The 18,379-nt window shown below is 35.8% G+C and overlaps 2 protein-coding genes across 4 annotated transcripts in view; both read right to left on the reverse strand.

Annotated features, from left to right (window-relative positions):
• The window catches only part of prkg3 (protein kinase cGMP-dependent 3), a 20,955-nt gene continuing 2,576 nt past the window's right edge, over positions 1–18,379 (reverse strand). Inside the window, exons 1-23 of one of the 3 annotated variants that reach the window (XM_028439463.1) lie at positions 15,955–16,092; positions 15,779–15,855; positions 11,055–11,144; positions 10,190–10,252; positions 9,995–10,118; positions 9,656–9,822; positions 9,457–9,570; positions 8,096–8,201; positions 7,898–7,961; positions 7,684–7,761; positions 7,516–7,604; positions 7,155–7,220; positions 5,678–5,725; positions 5,556–5,597; positions 5,363–5,474; positions 4,593–4,729; positions 4,413–4,502; positions 3,063–3,204; positions 2,515–2,678; positions 2,184–2,300; positions 2,022–2,084; positions 434–509; positions 21–253 (exon numbers count right to left, since the gene is read on the reverse strand). In XM_028439463.1, coding sequence (XP_028295264.1) covers positions 167–253; positions 434–509; positions 2,022–2,084; positions 2,184–2,300; positions 2,515–2,678; positions 3,063–3,204; positions 4,413–4,502; positions 4,593–4,729; positions 5,363–5,474; positions 5,556–5,597; positions 5,678–5,725; positions 7,155–7,220; positions 7,516–7,604; positions 7,684–7,761; positions 7,898–7,961; positions 8,096–8,201; positions 9,457–9,570; positions 9,656–9,822; positions 9,995–10,118; positions 10,190–10,252; positions 11,055–11,144; positions 15,779–15,788 — 2,049 coding nt within the window. In that variant the 5' untranslated portion in view covers positions 15,789–15,855; positions 15,955–16,092 and the 3' untranslated portion in view covers positions 21–166. Of the gene's footprint in view, positions 254–433; positions 510–2,021; positions 2,085–2,183; positions 2,301–2,514; positions 2,679–3,062; positions 3,205–4,412; positions 4,503–4,592; positions 4,730–5,362; positions 5,475–5,555; positions 5,598–5,677; positions 5,726–7,154; positions 7,221–7,515; positions 7,605–7,683; positions 7,762–7,897; positions 7,962–8,095; positions 8,202–9,456; positions 9,571–9,655; positions 9,823–9,994; positions 10,119–10,189; positions 10,253–11,054; positions 11,145–15,778; positions 15,856–15,927; positions 16,093–18,379 lie in introns of those variants that run through there. The other 2 variants (XM_028439462.1, XM_028439464.1) reach the window with 2 other exon arrangements.
• abhd3 (abhydrolase domain containing 3, phospholipase) overlaps positions 16,024–18,379 on the reverse strand; it is a 12,069-nt gene continuing 9,713 nt past the window's right edge. The window contains exon 10 of the mRNA XM_028439465.1: positions 16,024–16,238. The gene's annotated coding sequence lies outside the window, so the exon portion shown is untranslated. The remainder of the gene's footprint in view (positions 16,239–18,379) is intronic.

The raw sequence follows: 18,379 nt of genomic DNA on the forward strand, positions 1-18,379 counted from the left end.
AAAACCAATATGAAAATTGCTTGTTTTTTTTTTTTTTTTTTTTTTTTTTTAAATCAGTTGTTGAACATGAACGCACCAAGAACTGTTTGAATCATTTGAATTCAGCTGAATGCGTGACATTTTTTTTATTTTTTATTTGGTCTTTGATCTTTTAATCTATAGAAAATCAAAAGTCACGGTCCCAACCAGAAAACTCCTCCTCTGCTTTGGTTTGATCTTGAGGGAAACGATCAAAGTTGATGTAGCAGGGACCCTGAAATTACATTTCTGAATTAAACCCTGTTGATAAAAGTTCAGAAAATACTCAACCTCATGCAGTACATAGAAATGCAAATCAACCTTTATCAAGCGTGATCAGATATTCATGAAATTGGTTGTTTACGCTAAAAAAAAAAAAAAAAAAAAAAGCTGTCATTTTGTGGTGTTTACTTGCCTTGCGTATAAGTCGCATTGTGGGAGCATCCAGCTGACTCATACGCAGTTTGTGCCAGTTCATGCTGCTGAACCACCTGAAAAGAAGACACGAGTGATCAAACAAAAATGAGAAAAAGGAACACTTTTATTTGATCAACTGTACATAGTGTTAACTTTGACATCAAGTTCATATTTAGTTTGTCAGTCTTTTGGCTAAAATAAAACTTGTCATTAGGACTATTTCAGTTATGGTCTAGTACAGTGGTTCAGACATTTAACCTGAAGCCATGTACCGCCTACTCCTGCACACTTCTAAACATAATAATGTAATGTCATATACAATCTGGCCCTTTAGAGCATCAAATTCAGCTCGCAGGAGAAAGTTAAAAAGACAGAAAAAAAAAATGTAAATATAGTCCAGATTACCAAATAATTCAGTTTTAGACAAATCAGCTAGGATATCTCAGATTTCTAAATACACTCAATTCAATGTATATTCCACAATATTTGGAGAATCGCAATTTTCCCATGTTTTTTTTAAAAAAAAGATTTTATCCCATGACTGCAGTCTTTAAATTAAAAAATTGTTAATTTTTTTTTTTTTTTAAAAAAAGTCAATTTTCCTGCAATTATTTAACACAATTTCCACAAATTAAATAAAAACTGGTCACAAAATTAATGAAATTTGAAAGAGCAAATCCTGCAGGGACTGACATGTCACTTATTGCTTGGATATTGTTGGCGCCTTAAATACTTTATGTATGATTTTTACGTCGTGTAAAGTACAAACTTGGGTACATTAATCTTCGTTTTTTTTTTTTTTATTTCACAATTTGCGTACCCCTGTGGGCACCCGTACCCTACTTTGGGAACATAGTTCAGTCAACTAGATCTGTAACAGATTTAGTCGACTAAAATCTTAGAGTATATGAGTTTAAGCATTTTCTAATGATTCAACCAGATGATCACATGAGTTCTGATTGGATTTTGTTCCATGTGACAAAATTACATTTTATTTTTTATTAGCTGACAAAAATATGAATATATGTTCTCACGTCCACATACACCATCAGCTTACTTCCTATTGGGTCACCAACAAAAGTAGTTCCGATTGGTTTTCGTCCCATGGTTTTGTTGTATTAGTTAATGAAAATAATAATTTCAGTATATTTTGATGTAGTTTTTGTTCAAATGTTTGGTTTTTTTTCTCTCTAATTAGTCAGTCTTTTTATTGTCAATCAAAAAAATTAGCCAATGACAAAGAATTTTACTAATACATATATATATATATATATATATATATATATATATATATATATATATATATATATATATAAAACAAAGAACATAATTAGAAATGGTTATAATCTCCTGCACTATTGTACTTTTTTTTCTTGTTCCTTTTTCTTTCTTTTATACCGACATCTGTATTTCCATTTCAAGAGCATGGATGATAATGATAAAATAATAATAATAATTTTAAAAAAGCAAGTCAGGAGTGTTTTCTTTAAAAAAAAAAAATTAAAAAGGTGTTTTAATGAAAAGGACTAAAGGAGATTTTGGTCAAAAAGTGTGTGTTTGTGTGTGTGTCGTGTTTCTATGCTTACCTGTGATGTCGCACATCCTTAATCCCATTCTTGGTGTTTCCTAACCTCTGACCAGACCGAGGTCTTCATCAAACATGCAAACAGAGATGGATTAATATCATTTATAAGTAGTTTGTATGAGTGTCTTTATACTCTTGTTATTTTGTGAAAGCGCTTTCTCACCTGCACAGTTTACTGATGATGGACTTTGCTGCCTCGCTCAGGTAAGGCGGGTACTTGAGGACTCCATCCAAAATTTTGGCATAGATCTTCTGGGGCTCAGAACTTGAAAAAGGAGGGCTTAACATTTTTGATGGAGAAACAAGAAATGAGTTAGTATAGGACAGATTTAAATCAGCAGTGCTTTATGCTGCCATCTGCTGGTCACTGCTGAATGATACAACTGAATCAAACATCAGGTGTGTTATCAAAAATGTGTAGTTATGTGTAGACGGTGATCTATCATGAGGGTAACTTTTCAAATTGAGTTTTGATCATGTTTTAGTGGCTTTACCTTCCAACCAAAAGCTCAAAAATCAGGATTCCAAGTGACCAAAAGTCAACTGCAAAGTCATGGCCCTGGTTCTTGATGATCTCTGGGGCCATGTACTCTGGAGTACCGACGAACGAGTAGGTTTTCTCGCCACGGACCAGTTCTTTGGCAAAACCAAAGTCAACCTTCAAAAAATAGAAAATACACTCAATACAATCCCTAATTCCAATGTGTTTTAATTTAGGCAGTGGCTATCCGTACGGTTGCTGTATCAATGTACCAATATTCTATCCGTATGCAGGGCCCCTATTTGGCCAGTTTAGGTCACGTGCTAGGTCAGTCATTGGTCAGTTTAGGTCACGTGACTAAGTTTAAACCTAACCCTAACTCTAACCCTAACCCTAAAAATTCTTGCGATATTGGGTTATAACCTAACCCATAAAATCTTTACCTAACCCTAAGACGCTACGTACGTGTACTTCGGTAACCGTACCAATAGCTCTGGGGGTTGTTTACTTGTGCGTGGCTGAGTGTGAATAATGCATTTTTTTCTCCAGATGAGTACTTACGAGTTTGACGTAGCCTTTAACATCCAACATTAGATTCTCAGGCTTCAGGTCTCTGTACATGATGCTCTTCTTATGAAGGTAGGCGTAGGCCTCCACCACACAGGCAGTACAAAACACAGCAATGCTCTCATCAAAACGACCTCTGGAAATTAGATTGTGAGACCATATTAACTTTCCTATCGTTTCCAATAGGACAAGCTGTACATTTGCCCATCTCAAGATTTGAAAAAGGCACAATTGCCCACTGCTAAAATATACTAAAATGTCCACTAACCTAGTAAATCCCAGTTTTAGGATTTAACATGTTTTACTTGTTACAGTATATAGGTGGTGGGCAAATAACCTCCTTTTTTTTCTTTCTTTTTTTTACTTTTTGGGTGACCAAATGATCAGTGAGCAAATGTTCTAGAACCCAGGGCCGGCCTTCCCGCCAGGCAATCCAGGCGGCCGCCCCAATTTTTTTTTTTAATAATTTTAAAAAGTATATTAAATGTGAAACATACCCTTTACAATCACTGTACATGTTTTCTATTAATTGAATATTAATATTAAAAGTCTGTAACTATACTTGCTAATCTTCTGTTCATATTTACTGTATATTTATTTTATTTTACTCTTGCCTAGGGCACTGAATGACCTAAAGGCGGCCATGCTAGAACCCCTAATGCATCTTATTTTATGCCTTCAATTCTTGTCATCCGTCTTGGCAAAGAGCTCCTCAGAGATGGGCATGGTACTGTGCTTTAGAGCAGTGTTTCTCAAATGGGGGTACGTGTAACACAATGGCACCACAGGGGGGTACTTGAGAGAGTGAAAAAATAATAAATAAAAGCATTAAATATGTCGGGTTTTGTTGTTGTTTTTTAGTTAAAAATGATAATCATAATGATGATGGAAAGGATCTTGGTTACATGAACAAAAAATATACATGGATAAAAACTATAGAAATCAATCAATTCAGGAGGTATGAAATATGGTTTCATTCACAAAGTTAGACTCTTTAAAGTGTGTTATCAATCATTCATTCCATCATCATGCTCTATAGTTGTTTTTTCAGAGAATTTTGAGCAACATGTCGTCATGAAAAGGGGGTACTTTGATTCATAAATAATAATAAAAAAAAAAAGAATACTTAAGCCAGTTAAATTTGAGAACCACTGCTTTAGAGGATCTTAATTTTAATGTATCAGCTTAGGCTACTCAAACTTTTCCAGATTTGATACCAAAAAACAAAAGCTTGAAGAACTTTTGATACAATTTTCTTGACTTACATACACACATACTGGAACCCTACACAACCCAAACCCAAACTCTACCACTACTAAAGAATTAGACGTTTTTCTTTCTTACACTTCTTTAAGTTTGGTCCAAATTTCCCCTCCACCACAAAACTCCATGACCATGTAGATGTATCTCGTGTCTTTGAAAGCGCCGTAAAGTCTGGAAACAGGAGCACGAGAAAACAACACGAGTAGAACAATAAATAATCTGTCACACTGTTGCTCGATACGAGTCTTTAATGACAAATACCTAACGATGAAGTCACACTGGATAGCTTTAAGGATCTTCTTCTCAAACAGCATGTGTTCCTCTTGTCTCTTAGCAACTATGTGCTTCTTGCCCACCCGCTTCATGGCGTAATATGTCCCATGATTTAGTGTGGTCATCTTGGAAAACACAAAATATTATTTAAAATGTAATAAAATCAAATGACATTTTGGTCGGAATTCTATTTTCCAAAAGAAATGTCCTTTTACGTTAAATAATAATACAATTTTTAGGTGGAGCTATACTATACACACCTCTATATTTTGACCAACCTTGACCATTGTCCCATGTATAAAACATTTTTGTTGATGCTACAAACTAAAGTCTCAACCGAAAAGCCTCACAAGCGTTAAACAAACATTGAAATTCCACACAGAATTGCTTGCTTTCAGATTTAATCAAAATTATTAACTTCTATATCTAAATTGAATCTATTATAATCTAAAATGTATGTAAAAAAAATAGTTTTATACCATATTTAGCTTCTTTTTTTATTGTTTTCTGAAACTTTCATCTGAACTTTATAAACTCAAAATGCCATTCTTAGAAGATTTATTCCTTTTTTTTGGTGCTTGAAGCTTTGTATAAATAAATAAAATTAAAAAAAAAACATATTCTGACAGCACAAGTTGATGGTATTTTGTTATAAAAACCAAAGATTGCCTTGTGGTAGAAGTACAAAATCCACTAGATCTAGATTCAAAATATGAAATGACATTACACAGTAATTATGAATCAAACTCCAAACTTACAAGCTCCACACGACCAAAACCTCCAACTCCAAGTGTGACGGGATCTCCTTGAAAGCGACCCTCCTGATATAACACAGGAACCAGATCCTTAAACCTCAGAGTGGAGCTGGGACTGAAGAAAACAAAAAAAAAAAAAGCTTGGTGACACTTTATTATTTTATCATTGTGCATCTTAAACTTGAAATCCACCCACTTTAACTTTTCTGGAGCTTGTGCCTCCTGCATCATCCTAGAGCTGGAGGGAAAGAGAAAAACACAATCACGCTTTAGAACCTAGAAAGTTCGCTTCATTCTTACATCCTTTATGTCACGTACTCGTCAAACAACTCCAGGTGTTCCACAGGGATGGTCTCTTCAAAAACCCTGAACAGAAAGCATCACAAGCACAAAACAGACCATTGTTTTTAACCTATACAGATTCTCACTGATTTGGATTATAGTGTTTACAGCAGTGGTTTTCAACCTTTTTTGAGTCGTGACCCCTTTTGATCTTGATATCACAGATTTTTGGCGACCCCAGAGACTTTTTTTTTTTTTTTAAATAGAATTAGCCCAATAAACATCCCACGTCCACAGACCTCCAGATCACGTTCATAACGTGTCGGTCGGTCTGGACCACATCTGCACATCCGTCTACATGACTTCCAAAATAGGTCGGCATCTGACGTCATGACCACGACCTCATCTGGACCTTGATGTGACATTCAACATTTGAAGTAATTTCACATGTGAAATTTAAGCAGCCTTGCAATTCCGCACTCAGTCACAGACACATGCATGTGTATGTGCTTCTGTTTATTAAAAATCATTCATCAGTATTATCCACAGTCACTAAGTATATATTCAGGTGTACTTCATTAACATTTATTATGCTCTGCGATCTTTTTAAGAAATAATTCATGTCGCGCTCCCATTGAGCAAGTCAACGTTGAGAAGACGTCTTTTTCGGACGAAGTGGGGTCAGGTTAATTTAACGAACGCACACACAAGAACGTCAAAAATGCACACAACACCCCCCAAAATTAATGGTATTATATGCTCTTACAGAGCAAAACAGTTATTAAAATGTATTTTAATGCTGTAGTTTGTCATATTGTTTCAGACAATGAATTCATACCTGTCAAGTATCCCGTTTTGGCCATGAAACTCCCGTATTTTACCCCTCTTTCCCACCATCGTCCCGTATTAGTATTTTCCCGTAAATATCCCGTATTTTAATGTATTAATAATTAAAAGATGCGTCACTAGCCTCGCGAGAACTGCGACCTGAGATGGCCGCAGTGACAGTTCTCGCAAGATTAGTGACGACAGCGGCAACAAACCCGAAAACAACTCAGAAGATAGATGGATGTAAGAAGACGTTTAGCCACGATCATTAAATCAAGAATTCAACCAACCAAATTGAGTTGTCGAAAACACACATAATCTTTTTTACAACATAAATCTATATATTTTCCTGTGCGACATGCACTGTGTGCCTGTCAAAAGAAAAGTTTCTTTCTAAATAAATGACAAGTATTTATTTATTTTTGACCAGCTGTCCACGACCTACCCAGTACACGTCCGTGATCCACCAGTTGAGAATCAACTGGTATAGAATACAGTTGTTCAAGATAGTGTCTGGTGTCACAATTTGAGAAAGAAAAAAGAATTAAAATGTTTTAAATGTACATTTTTTATCAAAACAATATTTTGATTATCAATTCCAGGTGACCCCACATGGGGTCACGACCCCAAGGTTGAAAAAAAAAACTGGTTTGCAGTCACAAAATGAAAGTTCATTCACACTCACTCTTTGTCAATGGAGAAGCAGGTAACAGGACCATCAGCAGCACAGGTGGCAGTTCTTAGCACCTCACTGCAGAAAAACAAAGCAGTTACCCCTTGAAAGAGCATTTATTTTTAATTAATGTCATTAATCATGTTCTAACTGCACAGCTAATGCATATCTTAGATGCACGAATAACGACAAAGACACTTAAAGGCTATGTTTTGTGGGTGTCTAGAATGTCTAAAAATGATTATTTGGCCAATAAAGCATAAAAAGGCTTATTTATAAGTGAAAAACTCTTGGCATTTACTTAAAGACTGTAATACGCAGCAGCATCTTTAAAAGCTAAGTAGCTCTGTGGGTTACTTTGCTGTGTTTTCACCGTATGAGGGCCTGTTCCCCAAAATGATCCCCTTTTCCCATCCTGCGAATCTGCTTCTGGTGCCCATTGACATTTTTAGTCACCAACACCTAAGAAGAAGAAACACAACAGAGTGTGAGTGTGTAGGATGCATACATTACAAATAGGCATCATTTAATAAAGTCCCACCTCTCCCTTCAGTATGATGTAGAACGTGTTCCCCTCGGCACCTTCTTGAACTATCACGTCTTTGTCTTGGTACTTCACCTGAAGAAGATAGATTAGAAATAAAGAGGAAAAGGTCCCAACAGTTAATAAAGACCCTTTTGTTCAGCAACTGAAAATGTAAATCCATAAAATGCATAAACAGGATAAATTATTTTTTTGTTTTTTTCTCACCCACCTCCTCCATGGAGTCAATGATTTTGGACAACTGGACATCATTCAGATCCTTTAAAGTGCGAGACCTGAAACGGCATATTCAGATAAACAAATATATGACCTACAGTATGTGGTTCATAAATACAGGTTTGGCATAAATCAACTCATATTGTTTCCAAATCACCCTGTTCTGTTATTTTTGCATTAATGTTAAACTCACGTCTTCAGGAAGCCCATGAGCTGCTCCCGTTTCTTCTTAGATTTGTTGGTTATAATGGTTCTGTAGGTCTGACGCTCCATGCACCACAAATGGACCGCTGTCTTTGCTGAAACATGTGATGTCGACGTGACACAATTCCGTTAATATAGTTACATCATATACTTGGCCAAACAAACCCAAAATGTAAATACAGGTTGTATTTAATGTTTTATGATTTGAAAGAAACAACAGGAAAGCATGGACATAACGCACTGTACTTAGCACTTCCCCTGGACTTGTAAGGCTCTTCTTTTATCCAAGCATCCTTATTTCATTAACAGTCTTTGACTTAATTTTGTACGTTTTCTCTTTTCTTTTCTTTCTTTAGCATTTTTTTTCTTTTCATTTGTAATATTTCTCGAGCCTCTGTTATAAAGTAATTTCCCCCTGGAATAAATAAAGTATTTCTGTTTGAGTTTTTTTTTTTTTTTTTAACAAAAAAAATGCCAATTTAGTATGTTAAAAGCTTGTGACATTTTTATTTTTATTTTTTAATCAGATAAAGACATTGTGTAGGTCTCATAAATAAATAATAATAATAATAAAAAAAACACATTAGCTCGAACATGATTAATTAAAAAAAAGGTTTAAAACTGCCTTTCAAACGTTTGTTTTGATCTCCACTGTAAACACCCTCTTACTGACATTGTTGGAAAAGGTTTTGTGCATTGCATTGTGGGATGTGGAGTCCTGTAGACATTGAAGTGTTTTTACTTCATTAGAGAGGATGCATAGCAGCCTTAGTATTATCTATAAACTTTAATGTGATCATTCTTCTCCGGTCTTTCTCTAACTTGTCCCACAGTTTTCTACCGATTTGGACAAGTAGAGTATTGAAACGTAATGTTTACCATGGTAACGGTCATTAAAATCCTTTGATGTTTGTCACCAGCGAATCAGAAACCAGCAGAGATTAAACTTGACGAGATTTCTCATTGTGTTAAAAATCTGTCTCGCAAGATGTTTTTTATTTATTTATTTATTTTATTTTATTTTATTTTTTTGTGAGCTATCCAAACTTCCATTTGTGACCTGTGGGGGCAGTAAAGCGCCTTTGCTACGTCTAGTCTGCCAGAACCTAAAGCAGGAGAAGGAAAAGAAGAAGCAAATTTCACGGTCCTCCTTGTCTGGCAAAGAAACAAGAAAAATTACAACAAGAAGGAAGGAAAAACACTGGTCTATGTCATCAGTTTACAGGAATCCACATCCCACAATGCAATGCGTGAAACACTATTTTTGGTGAGTGTTTACAGAGGAGACGAATATAAACTTTTCACTCCTTCAAATCAGTTGATGGAGTTTGTTGAATATTTCTCTCTCACCTTTGACCGTTGCTGTCCGTTTGCAGTTGTACAGAATCGCCAATTCACCAAAAACGTCGCCGCTGGTCAGATTTCTTAGGTTTCGGCCCGCCTGCGTAACAACAAGCTCCCCAGCTACAAGGACGAGCAAAGAAATAATACAGTTCACGTGAAAAACCCAGGATCTCTTTCTAGGATTTTCTAATGTCGCGGCCACAACCTGCCACTATGTACATGCTGTTTCCTTCAGAGCCTTCTTTAATGACTTCCTCTCCAGGTTTGTACTTTGACGTCATCAAAAGATCCACCATCATGGCTATTTGCTCATCGTCGAGGCGGCTGAGGAAATCGTTCTTTTGGATCGCCTTGACGATCAGATTGGTTTCACTAGTGGAAGAAGGTCAAAGAGGACATGACGTCAGTTCATTGAAATTAGTGCATTTATCACGTGACAGACAGTCTCGTTATGTATTCTGTGGATGTAACACATGAGCAGAAGAGCCAATTACTTCCGATTTGATACAACGGCTGTGAAAATTGTCATTTAAGATCATCCGACCTGGCAGTTTTCTTGACCCTGTTGCGTATAATCTCCGAGGTCTCGGGGATTGGCTCCGAAGCGATGACAGCCGCACGACTCTTCCTGAACTCTGGTTCATTCTCATTATCAGTGGATGGAAACTCTAGAATAACCGCAGATGGAACGTTAAAGAATGACCTCAAAGATCACATGCTAAGTGTAAATGTGTCTCACCCAGATCATGATACTGGTTGTGCAGCTGTTGTACAAGATTTTCTTTCTCCTTCAGTCTCTCCTCTTTAGAAATAAAGCATAGACATGTTGACGGGTGTCATTCAATCTAAAAATGTGTCAAATAATTCTAATTTAAAACAGCTAATGTGTACAATAACCTCAAACTTCTGCTTTCTACCTCAAATGCACATATATTTTAGCCTCACAATTTAAGCCTTTCTACATGCATGTTTTGATGTTTATTCTGTGCTTTAGATTAGATTTAGAATCAAATGATTCACCAAATAAACATCACATTTATACCATAAATAATGAATAAATTGTTTATCCATCTTGTTAAAAAACTAAATCAATACTAAATCAACCCATGCCTGTATATAGTCTAATATAAAATAAACATGTCATCATGTGATGATGCATGCAGGAATATTTACAGGTTGACGCCTAAAAAAAATTTAAATATAAAGTGTTTATGTTAAAAAAAACAAAAAAAAAAAACAACGTACGCCTATTAATATTAAAACTGGTGTTTTAAAATGTGTAAAAGGCTAAAAAGGCACGCACTTTAAGGCTAAAACGTGTTTTTTGTGTGTCTGTGTGGGGTCTCACTGTCTAAACAACAACAAAAATACATAATCACTGCAAAAACACAAAAAAAAAGGACAGAAAAATACAAAAAAAGGTCAACAAAAAAACCCAAAATGTGAGGAAAATATACAAAAATACACAAACCCTTTGTACTTTCCTCAGATTGTTGAGGTAAATAATACCATTTTGAAATCAGCTTAGCCAGGGGTAGTTTTCTGTAGGTTACACCTGTATATTTAGTAGTTTTGTCGTGTGTGCAGGTGATTGTTGTACTCACCCAGTTCTTTGTTTTGTCTCTGCAGCTCCTTATTGATCAGACATTGTTTCTCAAGCTGCTGCTTTAAGTCTTCCAGCTGCTTCTCCATCGCTACGAAAGAAATCAAAACACCGCATAACTCACATGGAGCATCATTTAAACATGTAAACGTCTGCATGATTAAAGCCACAAACGTATCCCTATATATTCAGAGTCTGAAACCAACCCCTGCACATATAGATGTGATGCTTCTGTTGTTACAGTTGATGCTTTTTTTCACCTGGGACTGAACTCTCTCCTCTGCTGCCCGTACGCAGCACGAGTCCCTCTGAATAATACAAACTAATGATGGAGTCTCAACAGGAGGCTTTTTGAGTGCACCAACCGCCTGCAGTTTGTGCTTAAGATGTGTGACTGAAAATGCCACCAACCATTTTAAATTAGTACCAAAAATGCCCAAACCCTTCACGATCAGGAAGGTGCATAATGAGTTTCTTCTTTTTTTTTTGCTGACAAGTGGTTTAAATAATGCAGCTTTAAATAACCACAGCTACAGTTTTTGACTGTGTGAAGAAACAAACCTGTTGCATGTGTTAATAATAATTTGTTATTACTGGTGGTGTGAGTTTGTTACTTAAATAGATTTAGAGTTTTGTCCATTTTTTGTAGTTTAGAGCAGTAGTTCTCAACCTTTTCAGCCCATGACCCCCAAAATAAAGGTTCCAGAGACTGTGGACCCCCTCTGTAACTGATGGTGGTTGAACACAGACACGCACGTTAAAGAACAGTCATGTGGAGACAGGGCTATCTATAAGGGGGAATAAAGGGGAGAGCTTTTTGAGACCCCTCCATAAAGTCAGCAAAATCATGGTCCATTGTTCTATGAATCTGTGATAATCACATTTATTCATTTATCTGAATATCCACTGAATAAGTGTATTATTATTGTTATTTGCACCAAAGTCTATAGTCATCAGAAAGACGATAATCCTTGTTTTAATCAGAAATAAAATGAGTTCAAAGTGACCATAAATGGTGGAAAAGATGGTGAAATGGGATTTAAAAAATACACATAAATGAGTTGCAAATTAGAGTGGCAAAAAAAAAACAAACAGAAAAAGTGGCAGAAAGAGTTCAAAGTGTCAATATTGGCTTAAAAGTGGCAGAAAACAGTAGAAAGAAATTAGTTACTGTGGTTACATTGGCAAAATTAAGCCTGAAATATGTTGAAAATAGGTTAAAAGAGACAATAATGGGTCAACATGTGACGTGAGGTGGGAAAAGTGGTGGTAAGGGTTATAAAGTGCCAAAAACGTATTGAAAGTGTAAATAAAATGTGCTAAGAAGGCTTTTGATCTTGATGGAGAAGTGGCAGAAATGGGAGTAATGTAGCAAAGATTCCTATAAATAGGTTAAAATATGGCAAGTTTGGTGTAGTTGCAGAAAAAGAAAAAAAATGGGATCAAATTCTTAGTTTCTTGAAGGCATCTTGCGACGCCAAATGGTGTCTTGATCCCAAAGTTGAGAACCCGTAGTTTAGAGGGTGGATGCTGGGTGCGACGGCCAAGTATAGGGTTGGCCCAATGTCATCCCTATATTGTTCAGTTTGACCAGGGTCTAAAGTCCCTTTGGTTTCTTTGAGTGTTTTTGCTTTTGTTGCTACTTCTTAAGAACTTTGTTTAAATAAATGTATTTCTGTCTAGCGTCTTCTATGTTGCGGCCCCTCCAGTCGTTTGATATAACATCCTAGAGTGGGCTGTAACACAGTTGCTTTATACTACAAACCTCAAACAAACCAAAAAAATCTTTTGTCTTGAACCTAAGGGGTGTTTTTTCAGTACATAAAGCTATTACAAAGGCGTACAGTGAGACACAACTCTGGTTTCCAGCCATAATTACAAAAAGCGCCTGAAAGTGATGCTGTAGCACACTTTACATTTTGTCACACATTTTATATGTTGTCATGATTAAATAAGTTCCAAAGCTTTCTGAATAATTATATAAACAAAGTAGAAAACAGGAACAGCTCATTGGGAACAGCCAATTTAATCATATTAATCCAAAAATATGACTTTATATTTGATCCTGCACAGATATGAGAGGGAGTAATATGAGCAGACTTTCCACTGATTTAGTGCATATTAAAGCTAAATATAATCACTTTTAAAAGTATATCAAACGGCTTGAAGTTTGGTTGCACATATTACTTTAGGTGTTTTTCAACCTTGGGGTCTTGACCCCATGTGGGGTTGCCTGGAATTAACATGGGCTTTTTAGAAATGTCCAGTCATTTATTAAAAAAAAATTATATTTTAACATTTTTACAATTATTGTTCAATTTCAAATAAAAGCGCTGCGGTGCGCACACAATTTTAACGTTTCACGTTCTCAAATATAAATCTAGTTAAAATAAAATGTAAGGTAAAAATATCTAAATTAATGCACTAATCCTAGCTATTCTGTGATCATGATCAAAAAGTAATTCTAGAAAAAAAAAGTTTCTGGAGTTACCAGAAATTACGTCTGAGCCCACGGAATGTCTCTGCACCCAATAACACCTTCTGCGTTCCCGAGAATTCAGTCAAATGACTCGGTTCCACCGAGTAAAAAAGGAATCTCTTGACATCCACTCATAAAATATCCATGTCAAATCACAGCCCAAGCATTAACGGAGGAGTAGTCATTTGAAAAATGGGGCCCCCTGGCACCCCCGTGGCACATACGGAGTAATGGGCCCCATTCATATATAGGTATGTGTCAATAATTAGGTACCACCAACTGTCACAATATTTGACTCACAAATAAATGACAAAACGACTTTAATAGAAATTGCCAAAAAAAATAGAATTGTGCTAGGCATAATCGTAATCTACATTGAAACGATATATCACACGACTATGTTCCCATAAATTTGGAAATTAATGGAAATGGGGGTGGGCCCCATTTTTTAAAAAAAAGGGCTCCGAGCATCTCATCATAGTCATTCATAGAGTATTCATACCAAACTGCATTCCGATCTAACAAGAACTAACGGAGGAGTAGTCATTTGAAAAATGGGGGCCCGGAGGCCCCCTGGCGCCCCCGTGATGCGTACGGGGTAATGGGCCCCATTCATATATTGGTATGTGACAATGATTCAGTACCACCAACTGTCGTAATATTTGGCTCGCAAATAAATGAAGAAATCGACTTTAGTTTTTTGGGTTTCTTTTGGGGCCCATGGGCCCCAAATCAAAATCGGGCTCCGAGCGTCTATGCGTACACATCAATAGATTATACTACCAAATTTTCAGCCTGATTCATTCAGGAGTAACAAAGGAGTAGCGATTTTAAGTAGTGTACACAACAACAAGAAGAACGACAACAAAGTGAGTGGGGTTTTGAGTCCAGTAGCCCGGCCTAAAAAAGGTTGGGAACCACTGCTTTAAGAACTTGTTTCTTGCAAATTGTAGTTTTTAGCTGTTAGCATTAAAAGTTGTTCATAGAGATGCCAGTTGACGTTTCCCCATATAATAATCCAAGTATGAAATGTTTGGCCAACAGTAAAAAGATGAATCACACGCTCTGCAAACATCTTTTCTTCTGCTACTTTTCATGTTGCCAATGATTCCCGTGTGACGCGTATGCTTCTATTGACAGGCTAAACACTATAATCAAGTCAATACGTTTACAAGCGGGGAGTCATTTCCTAAACACACACTCGCCTCGCTGAGGGGTCCTCGATGTAAACGAGCTCCAAGCATCACTTGTTACTGCTGCCTCACCCTGAACATTGGACGACTGTGAGATTACATGACACGTTAAAGTCAATTATTAAACCACGCACACCAGGAACTGAAGACAACAGAGCAGAATTAAACCACAGAATTAGAAGACAATACAAGGATTACTGTTGAGGTGGGCTTTAAATAAGACGAGTTTATTGTATAATTTAGTGAGGTGTATAATCTGCATTATGACCTCCTTGGGAACATAAAATATGATGTCTGTCCCTGTAATATGTTAAGACCAGAGTGTTTTAAGCACACATAATGCATAACCTTTCTAGGGAACTTGCAATCCATTAAGATTGGGACGATAACCTTTGGTGCGTGCTTGGTCAACATTTAATGATGGAAACCAACAGTTAGTTTAACTGTGTAGGTTTTAGCCCAGGGCCACTACAAAAGAAAACCCTGTAACCGCGATGAAGTAGATGCAGAATCATCAATCAGGGATACATTGTGAAAGTGACCAGAGTCTTTCTTCTTCCCCCTCCATTTCGAGCAAATATACAGTATAATTGCAATTAGAAGTGTACATGGATCGTATATATTATTTTAAACACCTTTGATTGTTTTCTACGTTGGGGTTTCCTTGTACACAAATCGTTTTTTTTGTATTTCTTTCTTGTCCCGGCTCGAAATAAACAAATAAAAACACTTACTTACTTAGTGTCTCATTTTATGTTCACAAACAAGAGACACTTGAACTGGTCCTGTAAATTATTCAAATATTCATCATCCTACATTGTATTAAAGCCAATAGAAAACAGTGAAATCGAAACTTAAAAACTTAAAGAACTTGTTTTGTTTTGTATATTGTTTCATTTGCACAGAGAAAACATGATCTCAGCAGCACAAAAATGTAGAATTAGACGTCATAGCTGTTGCATTGCTGCTGACTCTTACAAAATATAATCAAGCATGACTAGGCGACTTTTTTAAAAAAAAAAAAAAAATGCACTTTCACCCTAAACGACTCACCTGAAGGCATTGTGTGACCTGAAGATGATGATGACGATGATGAGGGACCGTCCAGCCTTAAAAAGTCCACATGAATCCTATCAGGAAATCAATCTCTTTAAACTTGTCAGTTTTATCCACTTTTAGTTTGAAAGGATCTTTGCACGCACTGTTGTCCAGTCAGCAGGTTGACAGACCTCTGCAGCCTCTCTCTGTCCTCCTCCTTTTCTTTTCTTTTCTTTTCTTTTCACTCTGCACTTTTTTTAGCCTACAGCACCGTATCTACAGTTCTCTCAGCCGCTCATCTTTCTTCTTCTTCTTCTTCTTCTGTGTCTGTCAATCTGTGCAGCTCTGGTGTTGAATCATTAACCATAACCTGAGGCCCCTCCCATCACTACAGGTAGAGGAGGAAAAGGTTGAACCCCTGAGGAGGGTCGCATTTGGAAACTTGAAATTTTCACTTCTGGGGTTCCAGTATTTTCTGCCATTTCATTGGTGAAATCAGAAAGCATTAAGCAGGTATTATTATGCATATCCAAGACAAAACTGTCCAAATGATTTAAAAAACAAGCAAATATGCACTTCCTTCCAAAGCCTTACAGTTAATTTTACCTATCCTGTTGAGGAATAATATATAATAATAACTAGAATATTTGCATTTCCTGAAAAAAATGTAAATGAGGGTGCAGGTGTTGGCCCGCGTCTCACTACATTAGCTTATCATTGGCATTAGCATTATCTAGCATTAGCCCAGCAATAGCATTAACCGTTAATGCTATGTTTAAGCTAATACTAGGTCAATATATTAATGCTAGGCTAATGCTATAAATAGCATTAGACTAGCCTAGCAATATTATTAACCTAGCATTAACATTAACATAGCAATAGAATTAGCCTAGCATTAGCACGAGCCTAACATTAACATTGATCTAGCATTAGCCGAGCAATAACAATAACCTAGCATTAGCCTAGCATTAACAATCACCTAGCATTAACTTTAGCCTAGCATTAGCATGAACTAAATTAACATTAGCTGCTCTATTTATATTCTAGTTTCCAATGTTGTCATTGTTTTTCATTTTCATTCACGTACCCCGTATGACAATTTGCGTACCCCTGGGGTACCCGTACCCCAATTTGGGAACCTAGGTTTTAGAGAGAGAAGGGGAATATAATTTAGAAAACTACATTTCTACTATGGAAATCAGCACCTGCTTTGTACTGTGCTTATTACTGTATGACATATTGCTATTGAGTAATTCTATATATTGGGGGAATCTGAACATGGGCTTTTTTTTTTTTAATTCAATTATTATTGCTATTATTTATTGTTTACTGGACTGATTTCTATGAGTATTAAACTCATTTGTGTATATGTATCAATATGCCAATCGCAAGGGGAATGGACATGCGTTTGTAAACTATAAATTAGACTGTAGTCACTAACCAAGCATGAATAAAATAAGTTGATCACAAAAAAGAAAACTACATTTCCAGATACAGTATGTCAGAACAACGCTGAAAAAGGATGAGTATAACAATAAACATAAGGGTTAAATTATGGAACTGCCTAAAAAGAGGAAATTAAACAAAGTACCAGCAAAAACCAGTTTAAAAAACGTTTCAAATGACATATTATTAGAAAGAAGAGCAATAATTTAACCTCGGACATCAATAATGTCATATGTTTATAATGGTATATAATATATTAATGCTATATTTTATATTTAAAATGTAATTGATGAAATGTGTGTAGTAAATATTAAATAGTATATTTATATTATGTACATGCATGTGTATGAATATCTATCGGTGTCACTTACAATTACGTTAAATTAAACAATTAAAATCACAGTTATTTTTCATCATCATAAAGTCAATTACAATTACATTCTCAATTACTAAACTTCAATTACAATCAATCACATTTACTGAGCTTGAAATAAATAACCTAATAACAGTTAACCTTAGCTTTCTGTTAGCATCTCTTGTGATAAACGGGTCCTAAATCAGCTCTAAAATGCACTAAAAACAAATATATATCATCTAATTTATTTCAAATTCTTGTTTGGCTTCCTAATCAATTAAAATATAGGTTTTAATATTTTTGGTGTGGACATCTGAGCCTTTTTTTTGTGTCAGAATACCCCTAGATTTCAATTTTTTTAATGGCAAAATGTGGGAAAGCTTGATATGAAACATATTTAAATAATTTTTTTACTACATATATGTAGAACTGTAACATGGTTCCCCAGTTAAATTCTAATTGACGATTTTTAATTTTTTTTTTTTTTATAGAATTTTCATGGATATTACAAAGTCAATTATCTGAACTCAATTACAATAACAACAGCAACTATAATTATTCAATAATTGTAATTATCAACTACGTGATTGCAATTATAACTGACCCCACTGCTGATGTCTATATTTGTATGTGTGTGTAAATGTGTGAATGTATATACAAACTAGTTTCCTAATAATAATAATTTTTTTTTCATATGATCTAGAGCAGTGATTCTCAACTGGTGGGTCGGGACCCGCACTGGATGGGTCGCGGACAGCTAGTCAAAAATAAATAAATACTTAATGTCTCTCAAGTTGGACTTGTCTTATTTTGAA

This window comes from Gouania willdenowi, chromosome 24 (assembly GCF_900634775.1).
Source record: "Gouania willdenowi chromosome 24, fGouWil2.1, whole genome shotgun sequence".
Classification (NCBI taxonomy): Eukaryota; Metazoa; Chordata; class Actinopteri; order Blenniiformes; family Gobiesocidae; genus Gouania; species Gouania willdenowi.